At 37.4% G+C, this 26,199-nt stretch overlaps 2 protein-coding genes across 4 annotated transcripts in view; one reads left to right on the forward strand and one right to left on the reverse strand.

Annotated features, from left to right (window-relative positions):
• The window catches only part of rps6ka1 (ribosomal protein S6 kinase a, polypeptide 1), a 58,156-nt gene extending 52,157 nt beyond the window's left edge, over positions 1-5,999 (reverse strand). Inside the window, exon 1 of the mRNA XM_088314678.1 lies at positions 5,721-5,999. The gene's annotated coding sequence lies outside the window, so the exon portion shown is untranslated. The remainder of the gene's footprint in view (positions 1-5,720) is intronic.
• The window catches only part of cnksr1 (connector enhancer of kinase suppressor of Ras 1), a 30,826-nt gene continuing 10,297 nt past the window's right edge, over positions 5,671-26,199 (forward strand). For 2 of the 3 annotated variants that reach the window (XM_088314630.1, XM_088314639.1), the window contains exons 1-8: positions 5,671-5,938; positions 8,942-9,099; positions 12,434-12,636; positions 13,591-13,675; positions 23,015-23,059; positions 23,136-23,255; positions 24,232-24,291; positions 26,076-26,141. In XM_088314630.1, coding sequence (XP_088170756.1) covers positions 5,887-5,938; positions 8,942-9,099; positions 12,434-12,636; positions 13,591-13,675; positions 23,015-23,059; positions 23,136-23,255; positions 24,232-24,291; positions 26,076-26,141 — 789 coding nt within the window. In that variant the 5' untranslated portion in view covers positions 5,671-5,886. Of the gene's footprint in view, positions 5,939-8,941; positions 9,100-12,433; positions 12,637-13,590; positions 13,676-18,400; positions 18,524-23,014; positions 23,060-23,135; positions 23,256-24,231; positions 24,292-26,075; positions 26,142-26,199 lie in introns of those variants that run through there. The other variant, XM_088314648.1, reaches the window with a different exon arrangement.

Below are 26,199 nucleotides of genomic sequence, written 5' to 3' on the forward strand. Positions count from 1 at the left end.
CATGAAAAACTTGCCAAGCCCATTGTAGTGACTCCTCTTCAATATAATAGAAAAGGCCAAAGTGAGGCACTTACATTCGTATGCTGACAAAGACGTATTTTAAAGTCATGGAGTGAATTTGACTCGAGATCGCAACACAATACAAAACTAGTGGAGGAAACTGAAGCTTTGTGTACTAAGTGGGAGCCAAGAAACTTGAGAGTTTCTGTGAAGCGGAATGGACTTTTTAAAACATTACAGGCTATTGTGGGTTTTTTTTTTAAACAAATTTTTCATTACTATTTGATCAATTACAGAAATCAATAAACAACCATCAAATTTAGAATGTTCATTTCTTTTTAAGTCACAGACTTTCGGCACCCCCACTAGCAAAAGCATCAATGCATCATATTGATGCTGGTTCAATGTGATAAATTGACACAACATAAAAGTAAAACAAACAAAAAAAACAAACATAAGGTATAAGGTCAACAGAGGACACTGGGAAATATGTACACAATGTTCCCAGTGACAATGCCCTCTGTGACGTTTCATCCCCAGTGGGACACATCACGAGGCTAAATTAAATTCACAGCATGGGTCACATTTCACAAGGAGCACTTGCAGGCTTTATGATGTTCAGTACTGTATACGCCCCATCCAGCTGAGCTCAATGCAGCAGCCGAGATGCTAATTAATTAGCCACTCCAAAGTTGAGCGGAGGGTAATTATCCAATCCCTTCTGACTGGGAAGAAGACAGTGCGATGATTAAAAGTCATGCTGGCGTTGCGCTGGGATGAACAGTTATTGTGTTTTCAAATGGCAACGGTGTTATCGTTTGCCACGGCAATGGATGAAGGAGAGTGAGGTCGCAGAATACAATAGCAATTGGTTCCAGGAATAAGGAGAAGAAGCGAGTGGCTAATCTACAATGACAGTGGAATTCTCAAGAGCTTTTCAAATCTGGAGTTTGACCAAAATCAATCAATCTATCCTTCATAGCAGTGGATCTCAAACTGCTGGCATGGAAGCTATCGCGTGTGGTCGGCAAAATAATTTCGAATAAATGATGTTGTGTCATTCGGAAAAAGTCAGAAGCGACACATGGGGACCAGTGCGGGAATAAAACTAAAATGATCTACCTTAGCTTTGTGCCAAGTAAAAGCTCAGATATGATTGTGATGTATAATAAAAATCAAACATCTCAGTATTAATAAAGTCAGGGTGGCAATCTTTCACAATCAACTCAACGTCCTTTATAAAGCAGTTTCACAACAGCTGCAGCTGGAGTAAAGTCTTTTTTTTCCCCAAGAACAAAATATTTTTTTTTACCATTCATAGCAAGTCATCCAGGTCCTGAAGAAACAGGGCAGCCCCAGTCCATTGTACAACCACCACATTTGTATGATTTTTTTTTTTTTTAATCCGAGATGCTAATTTACATTTACACATGACGCCACATTTCATCGAGTTCATTCAACGTTCATCTCATCAGCCCATTCATAGAATATTCTCCCAAAAGGCTTGGGAATTATACATGAGGGCTACAAACAAAGCTCTGAATGCAAACACACAACTGTCATTATTTCATGCATTCAGGAGTAACACTCCCAAAAATGGAATGCTTCAAATTTCCTCTTCCATTTAGTCCTCCCTCTTGCTTCATTTCAGCTACAGCTGTTGTGCCTCATCTCCATATCTCCTCTGGGATACGGATACATCAGATACACACTGGGATCCATAGCATTTCAGCATTTTTTTGGACTTATGTTGTTTTTCCAAGACGGTGGAATGTTCAAATTAAGGAGATGGAGCTGTTGTTAACAGGCTGGTGATTCATAGACAAATAAAACAACAAGCACTGATATCCCCCTCCCCAAGAATTCTGCAGCTAAAACACAACACAAATAGCACAAGATAGTTTTAACATGACATAAATTGACACTAAATAGAAAAAAGGGCGGAAAGGTATAGATAAGGAGAAATTTAGCGATGTGGTTCTAATTGGCGCCCCTCTCACAACTCGCTGTCTTTTGTCCATCCTCCTCCTCAATTCATCCTCTTTCGAATGTAATTTTTGTTGCAAAAAGATCATGCGAAACAACGTCACACGTGTGAGCAGCTACATTTTTGCGACCATGCAAGAATTCAGGGACATTCGGTTGCATCCCAAAAAAATTGCTTCTCATGTCTTCCAGAAAAAGAGAATCTGGTTACTGCAGTAATGGGTGTGATATGCAACATGTTGTAACTTGAATTTGTATCTCAATATTTGGGGCTGGGCTGAGCTAAACTCCTGACTCAGAAAACTGAATATTTTCAATGATGCACCAACCACATACAAACTGGAGCTTTTTTTTTTTTTTTTTTTTTTTAAAAAGCAAAGAAACCTATGACAAGCGATTTTTACAAGAATGGAGAGACAGTCTTGTGCTGGTTCTGGTCCAAGCTCCTTCATCAGACTGGTGGACAAACTCATACTCCTCCTCTTTTAGCTGTCTCGAACCCAGTGAATGAATCCACAATAACAATAAGTTCGCGTTTGTTGTCTTGTGTTAGCAATTATGAACACAAACGCTTCCAACATTTAAACACAAAGTACTTGGTGTTCTATCGATTAGTGTGATTAGACGGCAGGCAGGGGGTGCCAAATAACAAAGGGCAATTCTTTGATGTTTTAACGCTTCTCTCTTGTGTTGTCCTTTGACGTGACAGGATTGTGGTGTTAAATAACCTTACGGATTTGGGGGGCTACAAAATAAATAACACAGAGAGAGGGAAAAAAAGCGCAACTCGTCTTCATCGAGTTTGTACTCGCTCTTTGGTGGTGGTCGTAAATCATCATCATCGTTCGTGGAGTCACTTCCGCATTTTGCCGAGGGCGCCAAAATGCCCGGATATTTTCTAGTTACGGGCACCTCTCACAATTCGCAATAAATTAACTTGCGATCCTTCCCATGATGCACCGCCGCAAATTGTCAAGCCTCAACTTTGAAATTACATGATGAAATAAATAATAAATTGTTCTACTCTATTTTTGATCCCCCCCCAAAGAAACAATTATAGTTCTGAACAATAGAGCAATGTATAAAAAAGCATTTCCTGATTCATATAGAACCTAACAAAATAATATTAAAATTAGTACAAATTATATTATTACATAAAAATTTATTATTATTATTACGTACAAAACTTGCAGCATATTTGAATATCATATTATTTCAATATTATCAAATACTTAAAAAATAATGAGGATGAATTAAAATGAACAATATGTAAAGTATTTTCTCTAGCTTGTATACCATATATGTTATGAATATTCTGTACAACATTGGGCAGTATGGTGTTCAAATGGTTTATTTTCCTTATAGTTGGTGGTTTGAAACCCCTTACAATGGGCTGGCGTTCTCTTTGTGTTGAGGAGGGAAATTATCATTAGTTGAATTGAAACAATAGTTTGTTGCAGTTCTGTGATTTGCAGTTCGAGTCTTTGTCGGCTTTTCGGCATGTTCTCCATGTGCTTGTGTGTGGTTCCAGCTTCCTCTCATATTGCAAACATAGGTTGCGGTTCATTGAAGCTCTTAGTTGTCCATTGGTGTAAATGTGAGTGGCTCTTTGTTTATATGTGCAATTGGCTGACGACAAGCACAAGATCAAAGTCAGTTGGGATAGGTCACAGATCTACAGCTGACCAACAACTCTAAGCTTAAGCATTAATGCAAATGTACAGTCTGCCAGTAAAAGCTTAAACAAAGAAATTGCCAAAACTACCTATTTCAGTAGTTATCTAACAATACAAGTCCAATTACAAGATTCACTCACAAACATGAAGCAGCATGTATCTCATATTAATTGAAAATAAATGTTTTGATCCAGTAAATTGCATGCTGGTGGTAATCATCACTAATTATAATAAGGCGGCCACAATGAAAAGAGATTGCTGCAATTGGTTATAGTGAGCGAATGGAGTCCACCAAAAATTATTAATTAACCTGACCCACAACGAATCCAGTAGTGAATCACTGTATGTATCTGCGGATATTTGCTTTAACAAGTAAAGGAAGGATAGTCTGTTTTATATTCAAGGTCTATCCCATAAATTCTTTAACATGTCACATGTGAATATAGAACAGGGGAAATATATGCCTGAGTTAAATGTAGATTTGGATAAATAAGTAATCATACTCCACTGGCAGGATTCTCCTGTAACCTTTATTAACCTATACATGGTTAAATAAATAATACAAAAAACAAATAGCTAATATATTATGAACAATAAATATGATAAAGGTATACTAAGGTAACTAAGGTATACATTGTTATGTCAGTAGTTATCTAAATACAATAAATAAAAGACTTCTTAAAAATGAGCCATATGTATTTTTTTTTATCAAAAAAGTTACCAAAGTAAACATAAGTCTTGTCACGTCCTCCCATATAGTGAGTTTAACATTTAAAATTTCCCCATCCAGTATTTAGATGGATTAAAGGAACAATTAAAAAACAAAATGAATTCCTTAAAAATGCTCATGAGACGCAATACTGACCAGTAAAGAGGATTAGGATTAGGATTCTTGTGACTGCTAATGAAAAAAAAAAAAAAAAGCGTCTGTGTGAGTCTTGCGTTACAAGGAAATGCATAATGATGATGTCATGTGGTTCGATAATTGTATGTTTGCTGAGTACATTAGTTGGGATTTTTCCACAGGCAGTCTTGAAAATGAATGGAGTAGAAATACGTTGTCATTCGACTTAAATAGACAAAGAAAGCTAATTTAGGGACATTTCGTCTGACTGAATTTGCCTTAATTCATGCTGTTATTATTATCAGCTTGCAAACGTGACATGCCCAAACTCAGAAAACAAATGCTGCGATTAGTATTTAGCCCGGAGCAACTGTGATGTAATTGCCAGTCGACAGCAAGGGGCAAAATGGCCGCCCCCTGAGATGGATAAAAATGGGTGGATTTTTCTTCTTAATTATTATTCCACAAACCCAATGCTTACTGTGTTTATACTAGTGAGGCCACAGAGAACACATAATAGTCAGGAACATTTATTCCTGAACTTCCCTTTTGAGGTTATGAGTGTAAAATTAGAATCCCAGCGGGCACCATGCCATCAAATATCATGATAAATAATAGCCTAAAACCTCCTTATGGTTGAAAAACGGTCCAAACAAAGAATCAAGTTCACATCCAATTACAGCAGCATACAATGTTAATCAATATATTTGAGATCAAAACAACATTGCTGTAGAAAACTTGATCTCAAATTGACATTGATTTGATGTCTGGAAACAATTGATGTCACGATGAGTTATGTTTTTGACCAAATCATGATGTCAATTTGATATCAGTGCTTGACGTCTTATCGATGTTGAATTGACACATGATGTCCACTGCGATGTTACACAATAAAGTTGTGATATTCTGTTTTTAAAATGTGTAATGTGTAAGTAAGCAAAGTAAATACAATACAATCTAATTTATAAACAACCTCAATCTTAACTCACTTAAAAACAAAAACAAAATGTCAACGATTTATACTCGAGCAATATTTATTTCCACCAAACTTCTTTTCTTTTCAGACACTTGTATTCTGACTCACGTATTGCCTAATTGCAGGTACTTGAGACAAGACTTCCCACAGGTAAGAGTAGGAGGGGGAGGGGGGAAGGACACCACCATTGCTTGACAACGAGAGGGGAGCGAAGGGGCTTACTCCCACCCACCTGTACCTGAACGAAGGAGTGCCACTCGTCCTCCTCGTCCTACTCGAGGGCCACTCTCCCGTCTTCCTCCAGTAACAGCGGCAGCAACATTAGCGGCGGCCTCCCGGTGGCCAGGTAGACGTCAGCCAAGGCGGCGGGGAGCTGACCGAGCGAGTGGAGCAGCGCGCCGAGCATGGAGCCGATTACGACCTGGAGCGAGGAGACGGTGTGCCAGTGGCTCCAAGGTGAGCCCGATTCTCACCATTGTCTACCATGGCTGCTTTTGTTAGATGCGGTGATCGCCTCCTATCTACTTTTGGAGTCACAAATAGAAGCACGGCGATTACGAAACACACCACACAAATCCTTTGGGAAGTGAAAGGTGGAGGTGGAATGAGGAAGTGGCTCGGAGGAGCCATAACAGTCTTTTGCGCTGATCATGTCAACACTGTGCTACAGTCAGTGGAGTGTTGTGACACGCTTTTTGTTTTTCACGATCAGACTTTTCTTTAAAGTATACGTGAAACCAGTGGTGGCAAAATTACTCACATTTAAGTGGAAGTGTAGATACGTGTGCAAAACACGCACACGCAAACACTCTGGTAAAAGTACTCATTGTAGTCCTTTAGTAAAAAGTTACAAACTGAAATGTACTTAAATACAAAAGCAGACTTTTCTCTGTCTAAAGTACAGCAAAACAAGTTAGAATTGTACTTGAAACAACATGCTCCTAAGACGTTTCTCGTGTCAAATGACAAAAAAAAAAAGACTAAACTAAACTAATGATAACATCTGGAAAAAATGCGTTTTACCGTTTTTTGTTCTCTTTAGATTAGGCAGAATATTTGTATTGTTTTTTTCCGCTGGCACAATACAATGTATTCGCCACAAATTGATCTTGGATCAGACAATGTCAAACAATTGTCGAATTCGACAATACAGAAGTATAAATTGATCTTTACCGTTGATTATGTGCCACTCTCATTTTGATAAACTGGCACAGCCAAATAAAAACACAAAGAAGACAGCAGTTGCACGTCGAAACTAGTTGAGGTGAAAAAGAGCCTCCATTTGGCTGAAGAAACGAAAAAAAAGTCAACAATTTAAATAAAAACTCATTTGCACTGAAAATGGCGTACTACTTTCATTAATTTACATAGTACGGAGAAGAAAAAAAACTATTACTGGATAATTTAACAAAAGAAAAATTATAATAAAAAATAACATACACTTTATGTGTATGTTTTCTTTCTTCAGATTTTATTTTTGAACTGCAGTGGCTGTTTTGTTTTTAGGCTGGCGAAAGACGCATTGCATTTGCCATAAATCAGTGTCGGAACCCGAAAACATGAATCAATTTTCTCATGTGTTACTTCTTGAAATCTGTTGCCGTTGCTGTCATTCATGACCCTGATTCACATTCCTCCATATCGCTGCAGTCCTTAAAATCTTAAAATCGTCATAAATTAGAAAAAAAAATGCTCCATTAGATTATAGAGGCATGCAAAATTGACCCAAATACTGTTGTACTTTGTTACTTTTCACAACTACATACAAAGTGTTAATCCCAGGTAGGATTTATAGTACTGAGCAAACATCAGTCAACACTGCTGCTCACTCATTGGTCAAAGAGATTCGTCATACGCTAATTTTAGTTATGGACGTTGCAGTTTTTCCACTTTAGAGTCCTCGCTTTGTCTCCTCTCAGAATATTCTAGTGTTATTCCTCTCCATTGTTGTTTGCTAGTTAGTGTCGTTCTGAATTATACATTCACTGCAGTTTCTGAGGTGATCAAAGCTGATTTGAGGATGGGTCTTTAGGAATACCTCTGATTGACAGGTGATCCATCCAAGGTAACCTGCAGGTGTTGTCTGGATGGATGGATGGAATAACCTGTGAGGAATTAGGTGCTCGCACCAATCCCTTTAATCCTTTCGCACCCGAATGTCTCACTCTTAATTCTTCACCACTCCGCAATTTACTAGACAATGGTGAAAACAAAAAATAGCACTCCATAATATAGTTTATGAAAATATACAATAATGACATCATTAAGTCGAATGTAAACTATTTTTACTTCAGTTCCATGGGCATTGTGCTGCTCCTTCTTGCGTGCACGTCTTGGTGAACGAGCAACAGCATAATACAGACAAGGTCAAAACTCTTCAGTAAGCCACAGTATTATCTTCACAGAGGATAAACAATATATGCCTGTGAGTTGTTATTTGTCTAGGGCTGCTCTGTCTTTTGTGTTAAGAAAAAAATTTGTTTAAAAGGTTATAACACCATAACACTGTTCTGCACTGTTATGCATTGTGAGCATTAAGATAGCTGGAATTACCTGGTTGTTTTTTAATACGCAACATATAATTCTCTTCGTTTTATGTAAAGTGTCAATAAATACGTCTTGAAGCATTGTTTTTAAAGGATTGTTCACCACCTGCCAAACTGCTTCTTGTTGTGAAGTAAGTTGAGTTGATTTCATTGCAACCACACTTCACTTGTATCTCAAATTTTTGCACGCATGTTAAAAAAAATTGTCCGAACGACGGCTGATAACTAGAAAAACTCATAGTTTGGCTCACTCGTTACTGAGCCGCGGTATTTTCACTTGACCCGGTGTCCCAGTACCTCTCTCCGTCACATGCATACGTATTTTACAGTCAAATAAACAAGCACTTTTCCATAATAACATTGGTCAACAAATTTTTACTCATTTTCTTATTTATTTTATAGTAAAAATTTCTGGCTGATTTTCTTTTTTTTTTTGTGCTCCCTCATTTTTTCTCTGGAACTCTGGTTTTCATAATAATAATAATAATAATAATAATAATAATGATGATGATGATGATAATTACTATAATAATAATTAAAAATACAATTTAATATATTTAGATATATTTAGTAATAGTTCTGAATGATGGCTCAGGTTCAGCAACAGGTGGACTTTTTTTCTGAAACATCAGAGTTATGACACATGGTAAAATCGGTATTGCGCAAGCTTATACAGGTCACACAAGATCTCATGCGCTAAGAAAAAAAAAAAGTAAAAACATTTTTTAAATTAACAACAAAAATATGGTTAGGAACAGAAAAAGCCATCATTAGCGTTGTGGTTTGCCAGAATCAACCCTCCGATCCTTTTACAGCGTCCATGTTCCAGCTGCATGTCCCGGCTTGTTTTTTTTTTTCCCTACTAATATGGGCTTTCAGTATGAGAAGCCTAACTCCTTTGTCCCTTTGCCAGGTCTGGACGCACCGTTGCATCGGTATGCCTTGTCAGAGTGGCATCTCTCTGGCCTTGATCTGCTCCAATTGACTTCGGAGGACCTGGAGAGGCTGGGAGTGTCCAAGATCGGCCACCAGGAGCTGATCCTCGAGGCTGTGGAGAAGCTGTGCTCCTTGGTGAGGCCGGGCCGCACAGTCATGTGTATTTTTGTGTACAGTATGTGACCATGGTGATGGAAATTCTAGGGGTGTTTGTCTTGAGGGTATTGGAGATGTCATGTGCTCCTACAAGAGTGCTGTTCCACAGTTGTTTACAGCCTGACGCTGGTTTTACAACACATCTTGTTGCAAAACATGTTTTTCCTGCAAGAAGAATGTAAACTTCAGATCTTTAGGAGATTTAGGTTTGCCTTAGGGTATTCGAAGAATCAAAAGCCATGGACTTAATAATCAATTAAGTGATTCATGCGGGAAATTGTTTGTCGATTAATCACCTTCCGAAGCAATCAGCAGATGTAGTGTTTATTCAGTTAGTTGACATCAATTTCTTCTTTTGACACCAATCGGCTACACCCATGAAGATAGTTGTTGCTATCAAATCTTTTTAGAATCAATGAACATATCATCAAATAATGACGTATATGATCAGATTAATTTGGCGGTTTAAGATACACAATGAATAATTCTCTTTGTTTTATGTTTAGTTTCACAGTAAACTTCAAACAATGGGTGTCATTAAACAGCGAGAAGCTTCTCTTAGGGCTGTACAATTAATTGAAATTCAATTACGATTGAGATTGTAATACTCGACAATTACAAGATTGTATCATTGTAAAGAAAATAGATTATTATATACAGCATAAATTATTATATCCAAAACATTGTTGAGTATACTGGAAATCAAAATGTGGGTGTTCTATTGGAATTGTTTGTTTAGATGTTAGAACAGTTCTATGGCAATTTCCAAGTTTATAGGAAGTAAAACGTTTGTTTATAAAAGTAAAACAAACTCAAATTTATGCAGTTGCACCTTTTTTATTTTAAGATAAAATACATTTCATGTGTCTATATATTATTTCCATTTATATATTTTTTGTACCCCAAAAAATAATTAGAATAATCGTGATTTAATTTTTGCAAAAATGAACCCGAGTAATATTTTTTTCAGAATTGAGGTCACTGCCACCATACAGCGCGCATATGGCAAAAACCCCCCCCCAAAAAAAAAAAAAAAAAACAGTGAGCGAATGCTCTTATCTCAAAAATCTTGTACGTCAAGTCACTCATCGCTCTACTCACTTTGTAGTAAGAAATTGTTGGAGACCCTTTTCTACTCCAGCAAAGTCTTTAAAAGGGCCATGGTTAGATGATAGTGGTGTCAAAGAGCTTGATCGAGCCCTGACCTCAACCCCATAAATCACCTTTGGGTGGATTTTTACCCATTCTCGTATAATGGCCAGGCATCTGCTTCAATCCTCCAAAGTCCAGTTACCTCTGCCTAACCTGTTGTGATGTAGTTTTATTTATAACACTTAAGCAGTAGTAGTGAGTTTGTAGGCTAATTGAGCAAGACACCGCAGCGTGACAGCCAGTGATGCCACACTTGGCGGCTCAAGCAGCTTAAACCTGTTGGCAGACAGGAGCCTTCATGTTGCCTCTCTTTTTATGAATTTGACCGGTTATGTAAAGCTTTAAGAACAGACCGTTTCATAAGGAGGCACATGCACGGTTCTACAGATTTCCATTTACGTTTCACAGCGCCTTCCAGCCGGCTGTTTGGCTTGTGACCGCGCTCATTCACGAAAGCAAGCATCACATGGAGGAGCGCGGATGCTTTCAAGTGCGCCGTTACGTCATTACAGCATGGATAAGGCCATGAAAAATTCATGGCCACTCTGTGACTGTGGATTAGTGCCACTGGTTGATGTGGAGCAACAAAGCCCGACTGGAGCAAACCTCTTGACCACCCATGAGAGCGTCGTGAATGCAACCTGCTTCTGCTCTCTTAATCAGATTGCATTTGATTAAAAACTTATGTAATTGAATTGTATTAATTATTGATATGTAACCGAAATCTATTTAGCTGCGGTCAAACAATTTTATTTGAATTTGTACTTGTGACAAGTCTCCCACACACCAATCAGCTCCGAGCTGCTGCTGGCGAACTTGGCATGAAATTGTCCACATAAATCTTGTTGACACTCATTCCCGACTTTTGTTCAATAAATGAAGTTGCGACTCTCTGAGGCAAATATGGACAATCTTCCCAAGTGACTATCATCAAAAATATGGCGAGTTTCGTTCCAATATTTCCAGAGAATGAGTATCACATTTCTACACTTGTGCACATACATTTTGGTGATAATAGGTTATGTTTTACGAATATAGAGAGCGAGTCATTGTCAGCCTTTGCGCTGTTAATGTCTCGCAATTCAATTTATACCTTTTATTATTTTTTAGTCCATAACACCCACAGTCTATGACAAACATTTTAAGAACAATTTAAATGTGATCTTACATTTATGTACATAAACGTGTAAATTAGGGTAAAATTTAAAACATTTTTGGCTTGCATAAAAGGGTTTTATTTTTGTTTTTCCCAAAAAAAGAGTTTCTGCGGTTCATATACAGGTGCGCCTTTATAGTCTGGGAAATATGGTACATATTTTTGTCTAAATAACAACAAGCAGTAGTTATTGCTTTATTGAACCATTTGAAAAAACTTGAAAACTTGACCTCTTTAGTGTCCTTGCAATATTTGCATAGCTTTTTATTTACATGGTATGACGTAATTTTCTGTCAAATTTGTAAATTTTATTGTACATAGTGTATATAGCCCCGGGAAGAAAAAAAATCATGAATCGAAATCGCAATATCTGTCATGAAAAAAAAAAAAAAAATTCTGAAATTGTTCAGCCCTAAACAAGACGCTATACATTTCAGTGTCAAAAGAAAATACCTGTGCCATTTATATGAGCAACAAAAAAGTCCACTAGTCTTCCACCTCTTTATACATGGAATAGAGAAGAAGTCGAAAAATCATCAATCAAAGCCATTTTCTGTGTTTTCACGATTACTCTGCCTTGGTCAAATCACACATAAAGCTGACTTTAAACAAGTCCTAATTTGGAACGTTTTTATTATTTTAAATGCACTAAAGATTCGAGTGATGTGTGCTTTTAAGGCAAGCGTGGGCAAACTGTGGCCTGGGGGCCACATGCGGCCCGTTAAAGGTTTTAATCCGACTCGCCGAACTTGAAAAAAATTAAATGAATGAACCCTGTTAATGTTTTATTTTCTAAATACTGTAGTTTTTCCAATACATATATTTTGTTGTAATGCTTTTGTTCACTTTCATTTAAAATTAAACGTAATTACCAAAACACTCCATCCATCTGTTCCTGGTCCGGCCCCTCTGTCAAATTTTAGAGGCCATTGTGGCCCGCCAATCAAAAATTTTGCCCACCCCTGTTTTAAGGCTTCAAATTGTCTTGTAAATTGTCCCTTTCAGTCATACGGCGAAAGCGGGGAAAACCTGCAGGGCCTGACGGAGACGCTGCGAATTGTGGCCCACAATTTGCAGATGGGCATCCAGACTCGCTGGCGCCACAACAGCTACGACGGGCAGAGCGCCACCAAGCTGTCTTCCAGTGTGCTGCACGCAGTGGTGGAGCTCATCGCCTCTGCCAAAGGACTCTTCTCCATACTGAACAGGTCAGTGAAGAGGAAAGTTATCTAACCGTTACACATACAGTATGCCTAATGCTATTTATACGAATCAGGCTTCAGTAAAAATAGTGGCATTGTATAATAAAAGCACACTATTTAACATTAGGGCCTTGAAATTGTGAATGCGAGGTTATTTTATTCCAGAAGCGATCACCTTAAGTTTTTGCAACTGATAGCAATGTGGACTTAATGCAATCCAAGGCAAATTAATCTTGCCAAATGCAATTATGCATAGCAAATGTTGCCAATCAATAGTTTAATATACCAGTTGATAGAATATTATTAAAAATATAACTTCTTGACGTGTCCAGACTTTCGAGCACCCTGTATAAACGCTCTCCAATGGAGCCCCTGAAATTGAACCTCATAAGCCTGTGCAATTTGATTTCAGCCAAAGATTTCTGAAAATATTATGCCTCAAAAGTCAAATAGTTAGCTCAGTGAGCTTGAAAAAAAAAAATTGTCACTGTTGTGGCGCCAACACCAGAAGGCTACCGTGCAAACACATATTCATCATCATAAAGTGTGTAGTTTTAATTTATTTGAGCTGGAACCTGGAAAATTAAGGGAGGAGAGGAAGACAACATTTTCCTAGATTCAAAAGGATGATGGACGTTAAAGGGTTGAAAGCAAATAGTTTGCTGAATGCTTTGTCTCCTCATTTCTGCATTTCTAGAATCTGTACAGAGGTTATTTTCTCTTTACTTTTATGAGAGACATTTTTACACATTAATGAAAACACTGTGTTGGTTAACTTGTCCGATGACTGTTGCTTAAAAATGACAGCTCTAAAATGTAAATAATGGCTACAGTTTTAATTTCCAGTTTTCCAATTATTTGGAAATTAGAACAACGTGGATGTCAGCTACACACCATGTTTTAGGCTCAACTTTTTTTTTATTTGCTGCTATGGTCGATAACCTGATTGTGTCTTGTCAGGTATCAGCTCTCCCAGGAGAGCGGACGCACGACTAGCAAGAAAATCTTGAGCCAGTGCAAAGAACTGGGCATGATTGTCCAAAAGGTTGGTCTATTTTTTTCATCCATTCAATGTCTACTTGTACACGTCGTCCTACCAGCTGATAGATGTGTGAAGTTACTATTTGTGGCTCACTGTTCATCATTTCAACTACTGGCATTTAAAAATAAAAATCCCCAGTGGAACCTTTCCTTAATAGTTTTTGCTCTTATCGTAATGCTCTAAGATGCCACGAGAGGCTGCAAACAGCTCTGTCTCGATAGAAATCGGTGTCAAGGAAGTATGTGGAAGTGATGTATCTCGACTGAGGGGAGGAGCTGATTTTTAGCCTGGGTTGTTAGTTACAGTACACTTAAAACATTTTTCGAAATCAAATAATAAGCCTTTTTGTGTGACGTTATGAGATAAGTTTGAAATGATAAACTGTTTTGAGATCATTATTTGTGGTTGAAATTTTAACATCTTTAGGGGGCGCCACTTAACCAGCAGCGCTCTCCCCTACAAATGGGAGGCGGGGAGGGGGGCGGTGGAAGGGTCATTCCACTCCTGTTTGTCCTGTTGAGTGGCATATCAGTTAATCATTACTTTCTGCTTCTCTTGTATGTAGACAAACGTGATTGTTGCTTTTTTTTTTTTAAATCCTTTCAAAGAGGAAGACTTTTTTTCTAACATCTCCATATGAAGAAACTACAACTGATTGAAACCAAACCGAAGCACAAGCTCCCCTTATTCAACCTACCTCAAATGTGTTATCTCAACATTCCTGGCATATTTGAAGGCGCTTGTACCTTGAAGACTAAAGGAGGAGGAGGGCTTCACAGTGGACATGTGACTGCGAGAGTGGCTTGTTTTTCAGGGTTTGGGGGGAAATTAGAGAGCAAGGTCCTTAAAGGATGAATGTCAAACACTAAGTAGAAGGGATGAGCTTGGATGTGTTGTTGAAACCTCGCGGTGGAAGGAGCGAGCCAGTGACTTATTATCGACATATAGTGAAAAGAGGAAGAGGCGGACTTGAAGGAGGGATTACACCGTGACTGCTTACTGACTTTTGACTCCCCGGGGAGTGCATTATAGTGAACACTGAAGTAGGACGGAGAGACAATATAACCTGTGGGACATTTGGGCCCCTACAAAACTATAAGCGGAGGAATGCATGGAGATGGAAGCTTCCAGGAAGACTAGCATCTGAGTTTAAATTTAGGCTCTGATCTGGATTTCAGCCCGGCACTGCAGGTACTGTTACTTCCTCTTAAAATCTGTTACTACTTCTCTAAATGGATAAAAGTCTGCTTCTACACTGGAGACTAGATATCAGTGATACTCAAAGTGTGGTCCATAGGCTTCCTGTAGAGGTACGCAAAAAATACTAGGTGCATTTTAACTTTTAAATACAATCCATTTCGATTAATACTGTGTATTTTTTTTTTCAAATATTTATTTATTACACATTTATTAACTTTTTTGTGCAATACATTTTAATGGAATAATTATTAGCTGTTGTATTTCGCTATATTTAGGCACAGTGTTAATGTTCAAACTGTGTGGCTAACAATTGTTTTAACTACTATTTTTTAGGAATAAAATTGACTCATTTTGATGAACACTACTGTATTGTAATGTTGGTCGTTATGGTGGTACTTGATAGATATGTTGACACAGTCGTAGTTCTTGTGTGGTTTGTGAGTTTGTTACTGTTTTCTATCATAGCGAGAGAAAAATAATGATGATGGGGAAACTATAGATGGCCTAAGACCAGGGTGTCCAAGTTACGGCCTGTGTGCCATTTGCGGCGCATGATCCACTTTTCAGCGGCCCATGGCATTTTCTAAAAAATGCCACTTGACTTTAGCCACAATGTTTAGTTTAAAAAAAAAATGGAAATAGGCAGAGTGAGAAGGGAGAGTGTTTGAACATTTGTGCTACTACTGCTACTAAATTAGTTTGTAGTGGATCGTTTCAATATATGTAATGATGTAAAGAATAAACTATTTACAACTAAAATAATAACACAATTTCTCACTCTTCAAAACAGTCACTAAAGATAATTCTGTATTAAAAGCAAAAAAAATTCTTCGACTTTTTGCTCTGATTTATTTATTTATATTTAGACATTTACTTAATTTATTACACCATATGCAAAGCGCTTTGTTACAGCTCCAGCTGTTGTGAAATGCACGCATGTAAATAAAGCTGTATTGTATTGTGTATTGCATTGTTTAATTTAAGAACATTAATGATCCACAATTAATTGTTTTAAAATGGTCATCTTATTACAGTTTGCTCTTGTTTTGGTTCTGAATGCAATACAAAAAAAGCTAAATTGCAGCATCACAATTGCTAGAACCTCAGTCAATATTTTGACACATTTTTTTCTAACAAATATGAGAATTTTTTTCTTATTTTTTTACCCCAATTTAATGTACTATTTATTTTAGTTTTTACAATTTTAATTAATACATACACTTTCCGATATTTGTTGAACCGGGATCCGTTTGATCGAAAACGTCACTAAATGGTTTATCAATCCTGATGCGTTTTAGTTCCTACAAAGGAAGCGTTGAGTGAGAATTTGTAATAGAAATATAAAAAGAATGAATGGATGGATGATAATATGAAAGCATATTTCTTTTCTCATTTGTCCTCATAATTTTCTTTCTTGATTGTCCATGCAGGCTCACACAATCGTCATCCTTATATTAAAAGTGTAGATCATTTTGCTTACGGAATATCGTACAAGTAAAAAATATTTACAGAGTGCAGCAGATGCATAGCATCCTGTTAGGTAATTTATAAAACCTGGATATTGTTGTTGTTATCCCTCCCAAGCATTTGTCACTGCTGATTCATTCGATTTCTTTCTGGCCACATCAGCTGAGAAAATGATGATGCAGCTGATTAAAAAAAAAATAAAAAATGATGTCAAAAATAGGAGCATGAGTGTGTTGGCATGCAGAAGAAGTGACAGTATGTCAGTGACCAATGATGTCGAGGAGAGAAATGGAGCTGACTCAGAGGATGTTTTCCACTCACATGTTGGAAGTGTGCTAAAAGAGATTGACTGGTGAGATCAAAACTTGATGATAAGTCGCTGCTCACTGTACGTGATAATCACGCCCTATTGTTCACTCACTTCCTGTTTTGGATTCTTGTATGTATGTTTTTGTATGCTGGTGTTTCAGGTAATGACTTTACGCGCTTCTCTTTTCTTGAGCTTCAGTTTCAGGTTTGTTGATTTGGTTTGTGATTTTCGCAGCGAGGAGCGTTGGGTGTGATTCATTTTGGCACGGGAGTTTATCAGTGATAGCAGGAAAGTGTGATGATCACATGACACACTTTTTGCGGTGAAAGTGTCTGGCTGTACATTGAATTATAAAAAAATATATATTCTGTATTGATTAATATGTTATTTACCAAAAGATTCCATCAACATTTTGTCATAATTTTGATAACTTAAGTATTAATGTACAACAAATGTTAAAAGGGGAAGTCAATCCCAAAAATTTATTTACAAGAATGTTTCCAAATCCACTCGTTTTTAGCCATCTCAGTTTCTCAACCAATCACAGCTCACCTGTTTTATGAAGCTGAGCCGTGATTGGTCATTGAGCCTGACTCTGATGTAATTTTCAGTCGACAGAAGTGACAAAATGGCCGCCCCCTGAGATGGCTTAAAACGTGTGGATTTTGCTGCTTAACACCTATTTCGCTAATGCAGGTGTGGGCAAATTCCGGCCCGGGGGCCACATGCAGCCCGTTAAACGTTTTAATCCGGCCCGCCGAATTTAAAAAAAATTTAATGAATATACCTTATTAATGTTTTAAATACTGTGGTGCGTCAAAGACATATATATTGTTGTAAAGCTTTTATTCACTTACATTTAAAATTAAATTTAAAAAAATTTTCCTCCCGATGAGGTGAGGTTACCAAAACACTCCATCCATCTGCTCCTGGTCCAGCCCCTCTGTCAAATTTTAGAACCCATTGTGGCCCGCCAATCAAAAAATGTGCCCACCCCTGTGCTAATGCAATCTTAACTCATTTACTGCCATTGACGACTAAAGACGTCAGAGATCCTTTTTATTTATTTATTTTTTTTTATCATTTTTTTTACTCGTCTGTTAGTGAATGAGTTAATCAGTGCCATGTTTTAACTAATGAAAGCGCATAGAACATTTTAATCTTTTGGGTGTTGACTTCCAAACTAAATTAGAGGGTCTTTCCAAAACCTTTGACTGGTGCTGTCTACCAATTTTACGCCATTTCCATTCATTTCAATGGGCAAAGATGTTCTGCGATACGCAAAACTTGTGAGTCAAAGCTCCATTGTATTATAGTATTGACTTTCAAAACGTGATGTTGAACTCACAGCTGTTCATCACAATTTGATACTGACGTCATTAAAGGGGAGAAATTTCACAAATTCTTGAAGCTGTCATCGCTACATTATAAAAGTGCAGCGACTGAGTTCTCATCCACATCCACTCATCCACGTACTTATAGCGAGTCCTGTCCGTGTGACTGAGTCACATAACAGCAACCGTGTATTCCTATAAGCGTTACAAACGGGTCACATCAGTAGCACAGCATTATATCAGTCACGGCTCTCAAGAGAGCTCTTTCTCATGCTTGACACCGAAGAAAGGACTCTTATTTCCCTGTTTGGTCAAGTGTGCGCGCTGTCATGCTTCCCACCAGCCCGAGGGCCACCACAATAGCAAGTCAGCTGGTGTTTGTTGCACGTTGTTGCTGCACTCGGCGAGGCTGCTGTGGAATGAGTTGAGACGGCGTTTAAGCTGCTCAAGCCAGTAGGGGAAGCGCGCGAGGAGAGGGGAAGGATGTGTGAACTTTGAGTCTGGATGTGGAGGCAGGTGTTTGGAGGCATTACGTTTAAGGTACGTGGATCTGATGGTGTGATGTGATTTTTCGGGTACTATCGCACTCATTCCAAAAACATTAACATTATGTTAATTGGAAACTCGAAATTGCGCATAGGAGTGATTACGAGTCTGAATGGTTATTTGGCAGCTCTGGCAGCATTTTTTTAAAAAGACCACAAAAACACATGTCCATTAAAAACTCTTAAGTTGTCCGTAGTTGTGAATGTGAGCGTGTCAAGATATAACCAGGCATTAAATTGAAGATTGTTTTTGCAGGGTGGTACTATTCACTAATCGTGGAAAAACAAAAACAGAAACTGGCGTTCAGCCTTTAGATCACAGGTGGGCAATATTTTGTGCTCAAGGGCCACACCAGATTTGTAAAGCCAAGTCCAGGGACACGTTAAAGGGTGGAAAAAAAACAACAAAAATTATTTTCATCATAAAGTATATCTTAATTAACATAACTCTTGTTAATGATTGTAAATGCTCAGAGAGATTGATTAACGATTGAAGTTATACTTTGCCCAGTCCTGCTTTAAAATGCTCACTGAGTTGAAGTCTAACAAGATTTGCTGATATGATCATAAAATAATTCCGGAATGTTTTGGCACAGGGGATTGAAAATTGTTTCAATTTTGAGGCTTGCCACGATTTGTTTACAATAAGGAGACTAGCCTCTGCATCATCACCACGGCAACCATCTACTTGACTGGATTATATTGGACACCTCGTGTTATCTTAGCGCATGCAGTAATGTAAAATTTGACTGTTCAGAGTTGTGCGTTTTTTTTTTTTTTTTTTTACTGATTAATTCATGCGCATTCAGTATTTACCAAAGTGCAAAACATTTCTAAACTACGGGGTTCCCGGAAGCATAAAAAAAAAAAAAAAAAATCCTCACTGACGATTTTACCAAATTTAGCTCTTGGAAGCTATTGTGCCTTTTTTTGTGCATTAAAAAAGTAATTCATGGTTTAAAATGGGAATGGTGTAACCTTTACAGAGGTTAAGTAAAATAGTGATGTGGAAAAACGAGAAGCTGGTGGAAGCAGGAATCTTTTTATAGCCGGCTGTTGACCTGCTGGCAAATAGAAAATATTTGATGAATGTAAACTTGCTGCCGGAGACAGGACGGCGGCTTACGACACTGTTTTCACAGTAAAACGAGAAGAAAAACAATGTAAACGTCAAGAGTTTTGCATATTTGAACCCTTAATTAAGTGTTTAGTCTTTTTGTGCCCGTACGTTGCCTTATGTTCCCATACTCCCACATAATAGCTTATCTTTGTTTCCTTGACAACCACGTCAAGATCAGCTTTGGGCCAAAGGCACAAACACAGACGTATACACACACGCGCGCACACTCTGTGCCACATAGCACAATACCTTTTAATCCACTCAAATAGTCGGTCGTTTAAACACATCATCAGAGGAGATGAAGAAAATAAATATGAGCCTTCCATGATGCAACTTTCTGTTTTGAAATTCACCTCTAAAGGTTTTCTTGTTTTTTTACTGCAACTTCAGGCAAGGAGTTGATCATTATTAATTATTGTCTTTTACTTTATTCATTTTTGAGTGAAAGTCAGGTGTCCTATGAAAAAAAAACGGTATGTATAATTAAGTATAATATTTTTTAAATTTTCACATTCATGGGATGTCTCCCAATGCAGAAATCTCATTTATGGGAAAATAAAAAATCTGAAGAAAAATGGACACAAGTGATTGTCACAGGACAGCGATGATATGTTTGAGTTGAACATTTATTTAATTTATTTATTTTTCACATTTTTTTTGTTTTGTTAATGGATCTATTTTTTTTCCTCCATCTGTCCATATGACAATACCGTTAGATTACAATTACTAGAAATTTAATGACGTATACATTTCTAAAAATGTGAAAGAATTATTTTAAAAAGCTACAAAATTACAATTTCAACATTAACATATCAAAACAAAACGCAAAATGCAATTAAACAAAAGAAATATCTCTAAGATTGAGATAATTATTAAACATTTCTGAATTGACAAGGTGATGAAAACAATGTTGCAAAGCTGACGATGACTGTTTTAAAATTTTAAAGACAAACGAGATTTTTCATCACAAATGTTGTTGCTCATTTTAATCGATCTATATGTTTAAAAAAAAATCATGGGAATAATCAGTCGAACGTAAATAGTTGCAAAGTGACAAATTAGTGGTTACTAAAAAAAATTGCTTTCGTTTTGTTAAATAAATTGCGATGAAAAATTAAAACGATTTTAGAAATATGACAAAATTGTCTCCATTTGTCCAAATATATTAGTTACTGTGCATTTTTGTTTTTTGTGCTCTGTTACAATAAAATCATCGAACTAAAACGTGTGTACCATTCCCGACTAAATTAACATAAAAAAAAAGTTGTAATTCAATACATGCTGGTTCATAAATCAGTGCAATTAAAAATGAGGAAAAAACAATTAGCAATGTGGAAACATGTTGCAGGATTTCATTTGTCACGTTTTCTAGTGAACCTGTGGCCACAACTATGTCATTTCCTGTTGCGATGCGTTTGAAAAAAAAAAATAAAATGAAAACAGTATAATCTCCAGTCACAGGTGTAAAAGTTGTGTAATTGTTGAAATGCTGGAAAGAAAAAAAGTGTTACTGCTCTTTCGGCTAATAAACGCAACAGCACAAGTGCCTCTGGCTGTCACATCTCCTACCACAATGTTTAATTAGTGCGGGGAAAAAAATCGTGCTACTGGGGCTGCTTTGTTGCAATTTCACAGAGATTAGGTGCCCCTCACAAGCCTTTATGTAATCAACACTTCATTAGGAGCTCACTTTGTAATTGCCTGTTGAACTTGGGAGTCTTAGCCATTGAGTGGCCTGTGTTGCGTAAACATCCATCCCCGTCCTCTCCGTCATGTTTTCCATCTCATTGTCCATCTAAAAGCCACATTTAATTAAAGTAACCAATAATTAGCATTGATGTGGCGGTGTTGTTGACCCTACACGAGAACTCACAGAGAGCAACCGTCGCCTTTAGTCATTTTAGAAGCTTAATGTTTCTTTTTCTCTACTTTTAAATGTTTTTTTAATTTTTTTGTTAATGTGTTAACGTTGCCAATATGTTTTCTTTTTTTTTTATTTTTTTTAGTAATTTCAGTGAGCAACTTTCGTTTTCCCTGCTTTGCTTCTAAATGCCGTTAGCTGTTGTGTTTGTAAACGCTTTTAGATGCTGTGTCCTTGCTTGAGTGAAGCGCATTAATTTGCCTTGTCTATGAAATATGCAGAGATGGGCACGTCGCCCTTTTTTGCCAGTCAGTCCCCCACCCTCCGGCCGCAATTTCTGTACCATTCCGACCTCCAGCCTTATTCCTAAAAATTGTCTGCATAATCCTCTGTGAAGAACAACTCATATTAGTGTTGCACTGATGAGCTGAGAACTGTTCGTCCTATACTGACCCTGGTTGAAAAAGTAGGACAAAAAAACTGTATTAGATGAGAACTGACTTATTTTTTTAAATTTGATTTGATGATGGACTGCCCGGTACAGCGCGTTTACCTGTGCATAGCCGGCAGACAGTTAACAAACACAGTTGTTGGTCTTTTCTGTATTTTAGTGAATTATTTTGCATTTTGTTGCATACTCATATTTATTTACCCGCAAACAACTATCTTACACAAGGGAACTTCAAACAAAGCAAGAATGTCTAATAAACAAAACGTGATGTCCCTCAATACAATCCACGTAAGCAGTGAATATTTATCAAGTGATTGACCATTACTTTAAGACATGTCGTCTCAAAGGCAGAAACTTACAAGAAAGTATTTAGCAGAGATAACGTGTCCAGTGTGTTCTGTATTGTCTGAGTCGCAACAAGCTGTCACAATCTTATTTCAATTAATCATAATGCCCACAAGGTGGCAGTAAAACAATGGATTCCACCAAATGATTGCAGTATTTTCCGGACTATAAGGCGCACCCGTATATAAGCCACAGCAACTTTTCATTGAAAAAAACAACAACAAAAAAAACGTACAAACCAAAAAAAATGATATATGTTTCTATGTTTCAATGTGCAACAACTTTGCTTATTAAAATAGAACAGACTCGTATATTCTGAACTTTGATATACCCCTACCGGTGGAAGAAAAATCCACAGAAAAGCCACACTGTTTTATTAACCGCATGGTTCAAAATCTAGGAAAAAAGTAGCGCCGTGTAGCCCGGAACATACAGTAATTGCAAATTAAAACTAAAGGCAGAACAATGTCTTGCGTGTGTTTTATAACGTACAGTACAAGCATGGTTCACTTGTTCAAAGGCTCCAATAGTAAAATCCACTGTGACTGATTCATGGTGTGAGCAGGAAATGCCCTAATTTTTTTTTTTTTTTTTGCTGCTTTCTTTTGTTAGCTTGTCCCATTTCCGCATAACATTACCAATCAATATCAATCAGCAATATTAGATGACATACATGTTGACCATGTGACACATTTTCCCTATCCGACAGAAACGCACAAGTGTCTACGAGAAAGAGAAGGACATCATTTCTGTGGTAAGTCACTTCAATTTGGTGCTACTTTATTTCCTTAAAAGAAAAAAAAATGATATCCTCTTTCTCGTGGCTAAAGTGTCGTCAATTAGTGGTGGTGTGCGACGAGATCCTGAGCTGCAGTCCGGAGGCTTTGCTCACAAACACCACGCAGCTAGAGAGCGTTGACTTGGTGCCCGCTTCACCAGGAGACCAGTTGGTAATTTTTAGTCTTAATTTTTTTTTGTGCCCATCTGAAGTTTTGCTGACCTTCATACACGCCAAACTTAGCTCTTTCTCCTCAGTCTTAAATCTTTTGTTAATGCACTTTCCGCGTTTACGTCACCGTCTGCTTCTTTTCTGAAACTCAAGGTTGTTCATGCTTTCTGAAACCGGAAGAACAATAAATTACTCGTCATCCAATGCACTCAAAGCAATTTCACTCATTTGCATCTTTTAGCGTCATCCTCTCAAATCCTTTTCTTATTCAAAGGCACAGTTCTTTTCGGTTCACTTTTCTCCCCCTTATTAAATGACAGGCTCACCTGCTGCATGATCATAATAACACTCCTGATTGCTTTTTGTCATCTGAGCCATAGGCTTTCAGAAGATCTTTTTTTTTTTTTTTTTTTTTTTAAAGTTTGGAAAAAAATCGATTTATATTGAATTATTTTACATTGCTTTAAGGCTGACTTTGATTGAATTAAACAGCGGTAAACATAAACATGTATTATTACTTGTGTCTTATTTTAAATGACACTTTGACAAGGAGATATTTATTTGTTTAACATATTTCATTTATTATTTAACTGTTATAATTAAAGGGGACGTAACAAAAATGAGTGTCTAAATGATTTTCAAACAAAAGTAAGCACAGTCGCATGGGAATATTCTTTGTACACTTCCACCATAAAGATGGCTCTTTTAGTGGCAAAACGGTTTGAGAAATTTGGCAACGGGTGTAAATCTACTCTGTGAAACGTATTGATCGTGTCTCTAGGGTTTGGAGATTAGTTAGCCCCCTATGGTTGAATATAATGAATCAGAGCAAGCTCATGGCTAATTACCGAGAGCTCCGTCAATACATCTGGAGACAGAAATCGATATTTCACACAGTGATGACAGAACAATGCTTCTGTGTGTGTCTTTGTGTGTGTGTTTTATTTTCCCCCCTCGTTGTCTTTTGTCTGTGTCAGGGAATCGAGATAACATCCATTGGCTCCAGTAACCACTATGTGACCGGAACTGCTGCAGAGGTCAGACTGTTTTTTTCCAGAAACTTTAACCACACTATTTGAACAATCATCAAAAGCCTTAAATTTCCACCCATTTCAACTTTCACCAAGGGTCTGACTAATATGGAATTTTCTAGGCCAATTTTGATATTTGTCAGGGTAAAATTCCGATAACTGATTAATTGTCCGATAATTAAAATATGATAAATACAATAACTTTTGGTCCTTTAATACCTATGATTACAACAAGAAAATGAATTACAGATAGAACATGTTAATGTTTAGCAATACTTTGGCCTGTACTATAACAGAGAGCAAAATCGGCAAAAATCGGGCGATTATTTCTTAATTTTTTCCCGAGTTTTTGGGGGTTGTAAGTCTGAATGTCATTACCTTTCTTATTTTGTAATGTATAATTGTGTAAAAAAAAAAAAAAAAGGCTAATGTCAGACGATTAAATCACTACTCACTATTTACCTACATGCTGCTTATGTGATGGTCAATGTAATTTGTAATGCAATTTGCGATTAAAGGGGAAGTCAACCCTCCAAACATATTTCCAATAATATGTTCTATGTGCCTTCACTCGGGTAAATATAGCATTCTGATTAATATTGCGTTTGTGGAATAGGAATCAAGAAGTAAAATCCACCCATTTTTAGCCATATCTGGGGGGCGGCCATTTTCTCGTTTCTGTCAACTTAAAATGACATCGGAGTTGCTCAGGTAATGACAGATCACAGCTCACCACTTTTCTGAATCTGAGCCGTGATTGCTCGTTACCTGAGCAACTGTGATGTCATTTTTCAATCGACAGAAGAGACAAAATGGCCAACCCCGGAGATGTACAGAAACGTGTGGATTTTCCTGTGTAACTCTAATTCTACAAACACAATATTAATCAAAATGCCATGTTTCGACTAGTGAAGAAGCATAGAACATTTTATTGCCTTGAATTTGGGGGGGGCTGACTTCCCTTTTAAAACTCATTCAGTCCCATTGACGGGTATACACGTCAAAAAGTCCATTCACTTTACTCAATCTGGCAGTGAATGAGTTAAATTAATTTTACTGCTCAGGTAGAGTTCATCAAGCTCAATCCTAACTTCCCCTTGGCCAATGAAAAAAAATGACAGCGTATGCAAGTCATGTCCGTTAGGCTACCTGACTGACAAACATCACACAGACGCACACACCGAGGACACAGAGATTCCAAGAGGGCCTTGGCAATATTTAGTGCTTGTGCTCTACATGCAGAGATCAGCGACATAAAAGCCATATTTGCGATATGCGGTTTCCATAGTTACTTTTCAACATTGCGCTCTGCATCACAATGGAGAGCTTTGCACTTTGCACGCTTTCTAAAATGTCTGCTACACGTTATCTTTGGTTGAAATAATCAAAATTATGGACAATCAGCGCATTTGTTTTCAGAGCAAACCGAAGCTAATTGAGCGTGGAACGAAAATGGGAGTGATTGCAGGTCAGGGGGTAGTGATCATCAGATGCTACGAGTACAAAGGGTGAAGGTCAACAACTTGAACAAGAAATATCTCAGATGTTTATCACAATTTGACCTTTTTGAATTGGTTTGGGGCACTTTCTTGGTTTATAAGGTGAATTAACAAGAACACCGACTTTTTTGTTATGGCTAAGTAGCTTCTCATTTCTTTTTACTGAGAGCTAAACTGTGATGCATGTTTTAACTTGGGTGTCACATCGGAAAAGAGTATTTTATTTTCTCCACTATGTTTCGGTCTGTACTAAGCTCTTGTGCTAAAGTTTTTGTGCGTCATTCCTTTTAGCCTTCAAGTGAAGTTGCAAAGATCCTTGCTGGAGATGAAGTGATCAAAGTCAATAACCAGATAGTGGTGAGTTCTTCTAATTGGAAATAACATACGTTCATGATATAAAAGAGAAATAATTTGT

This window comes from Idiotropiscis lumnitzeri, chromosome 1, assembly GCF_059441095.1.
Source record: "Idiotropiscis lumnitzeri isolate Australia: NSW breed Sydney's pygmy pipehorse chromosome 1, RoL_Ilum_1.0, whole genome shotgun sequence".
NCBI lineage: Eukaryota > Metazoa > Chordata > Actinopteri > Syngnathiformes > Syngnathidae > Idiotropiscis > Idiotropiscis lumnitzeri.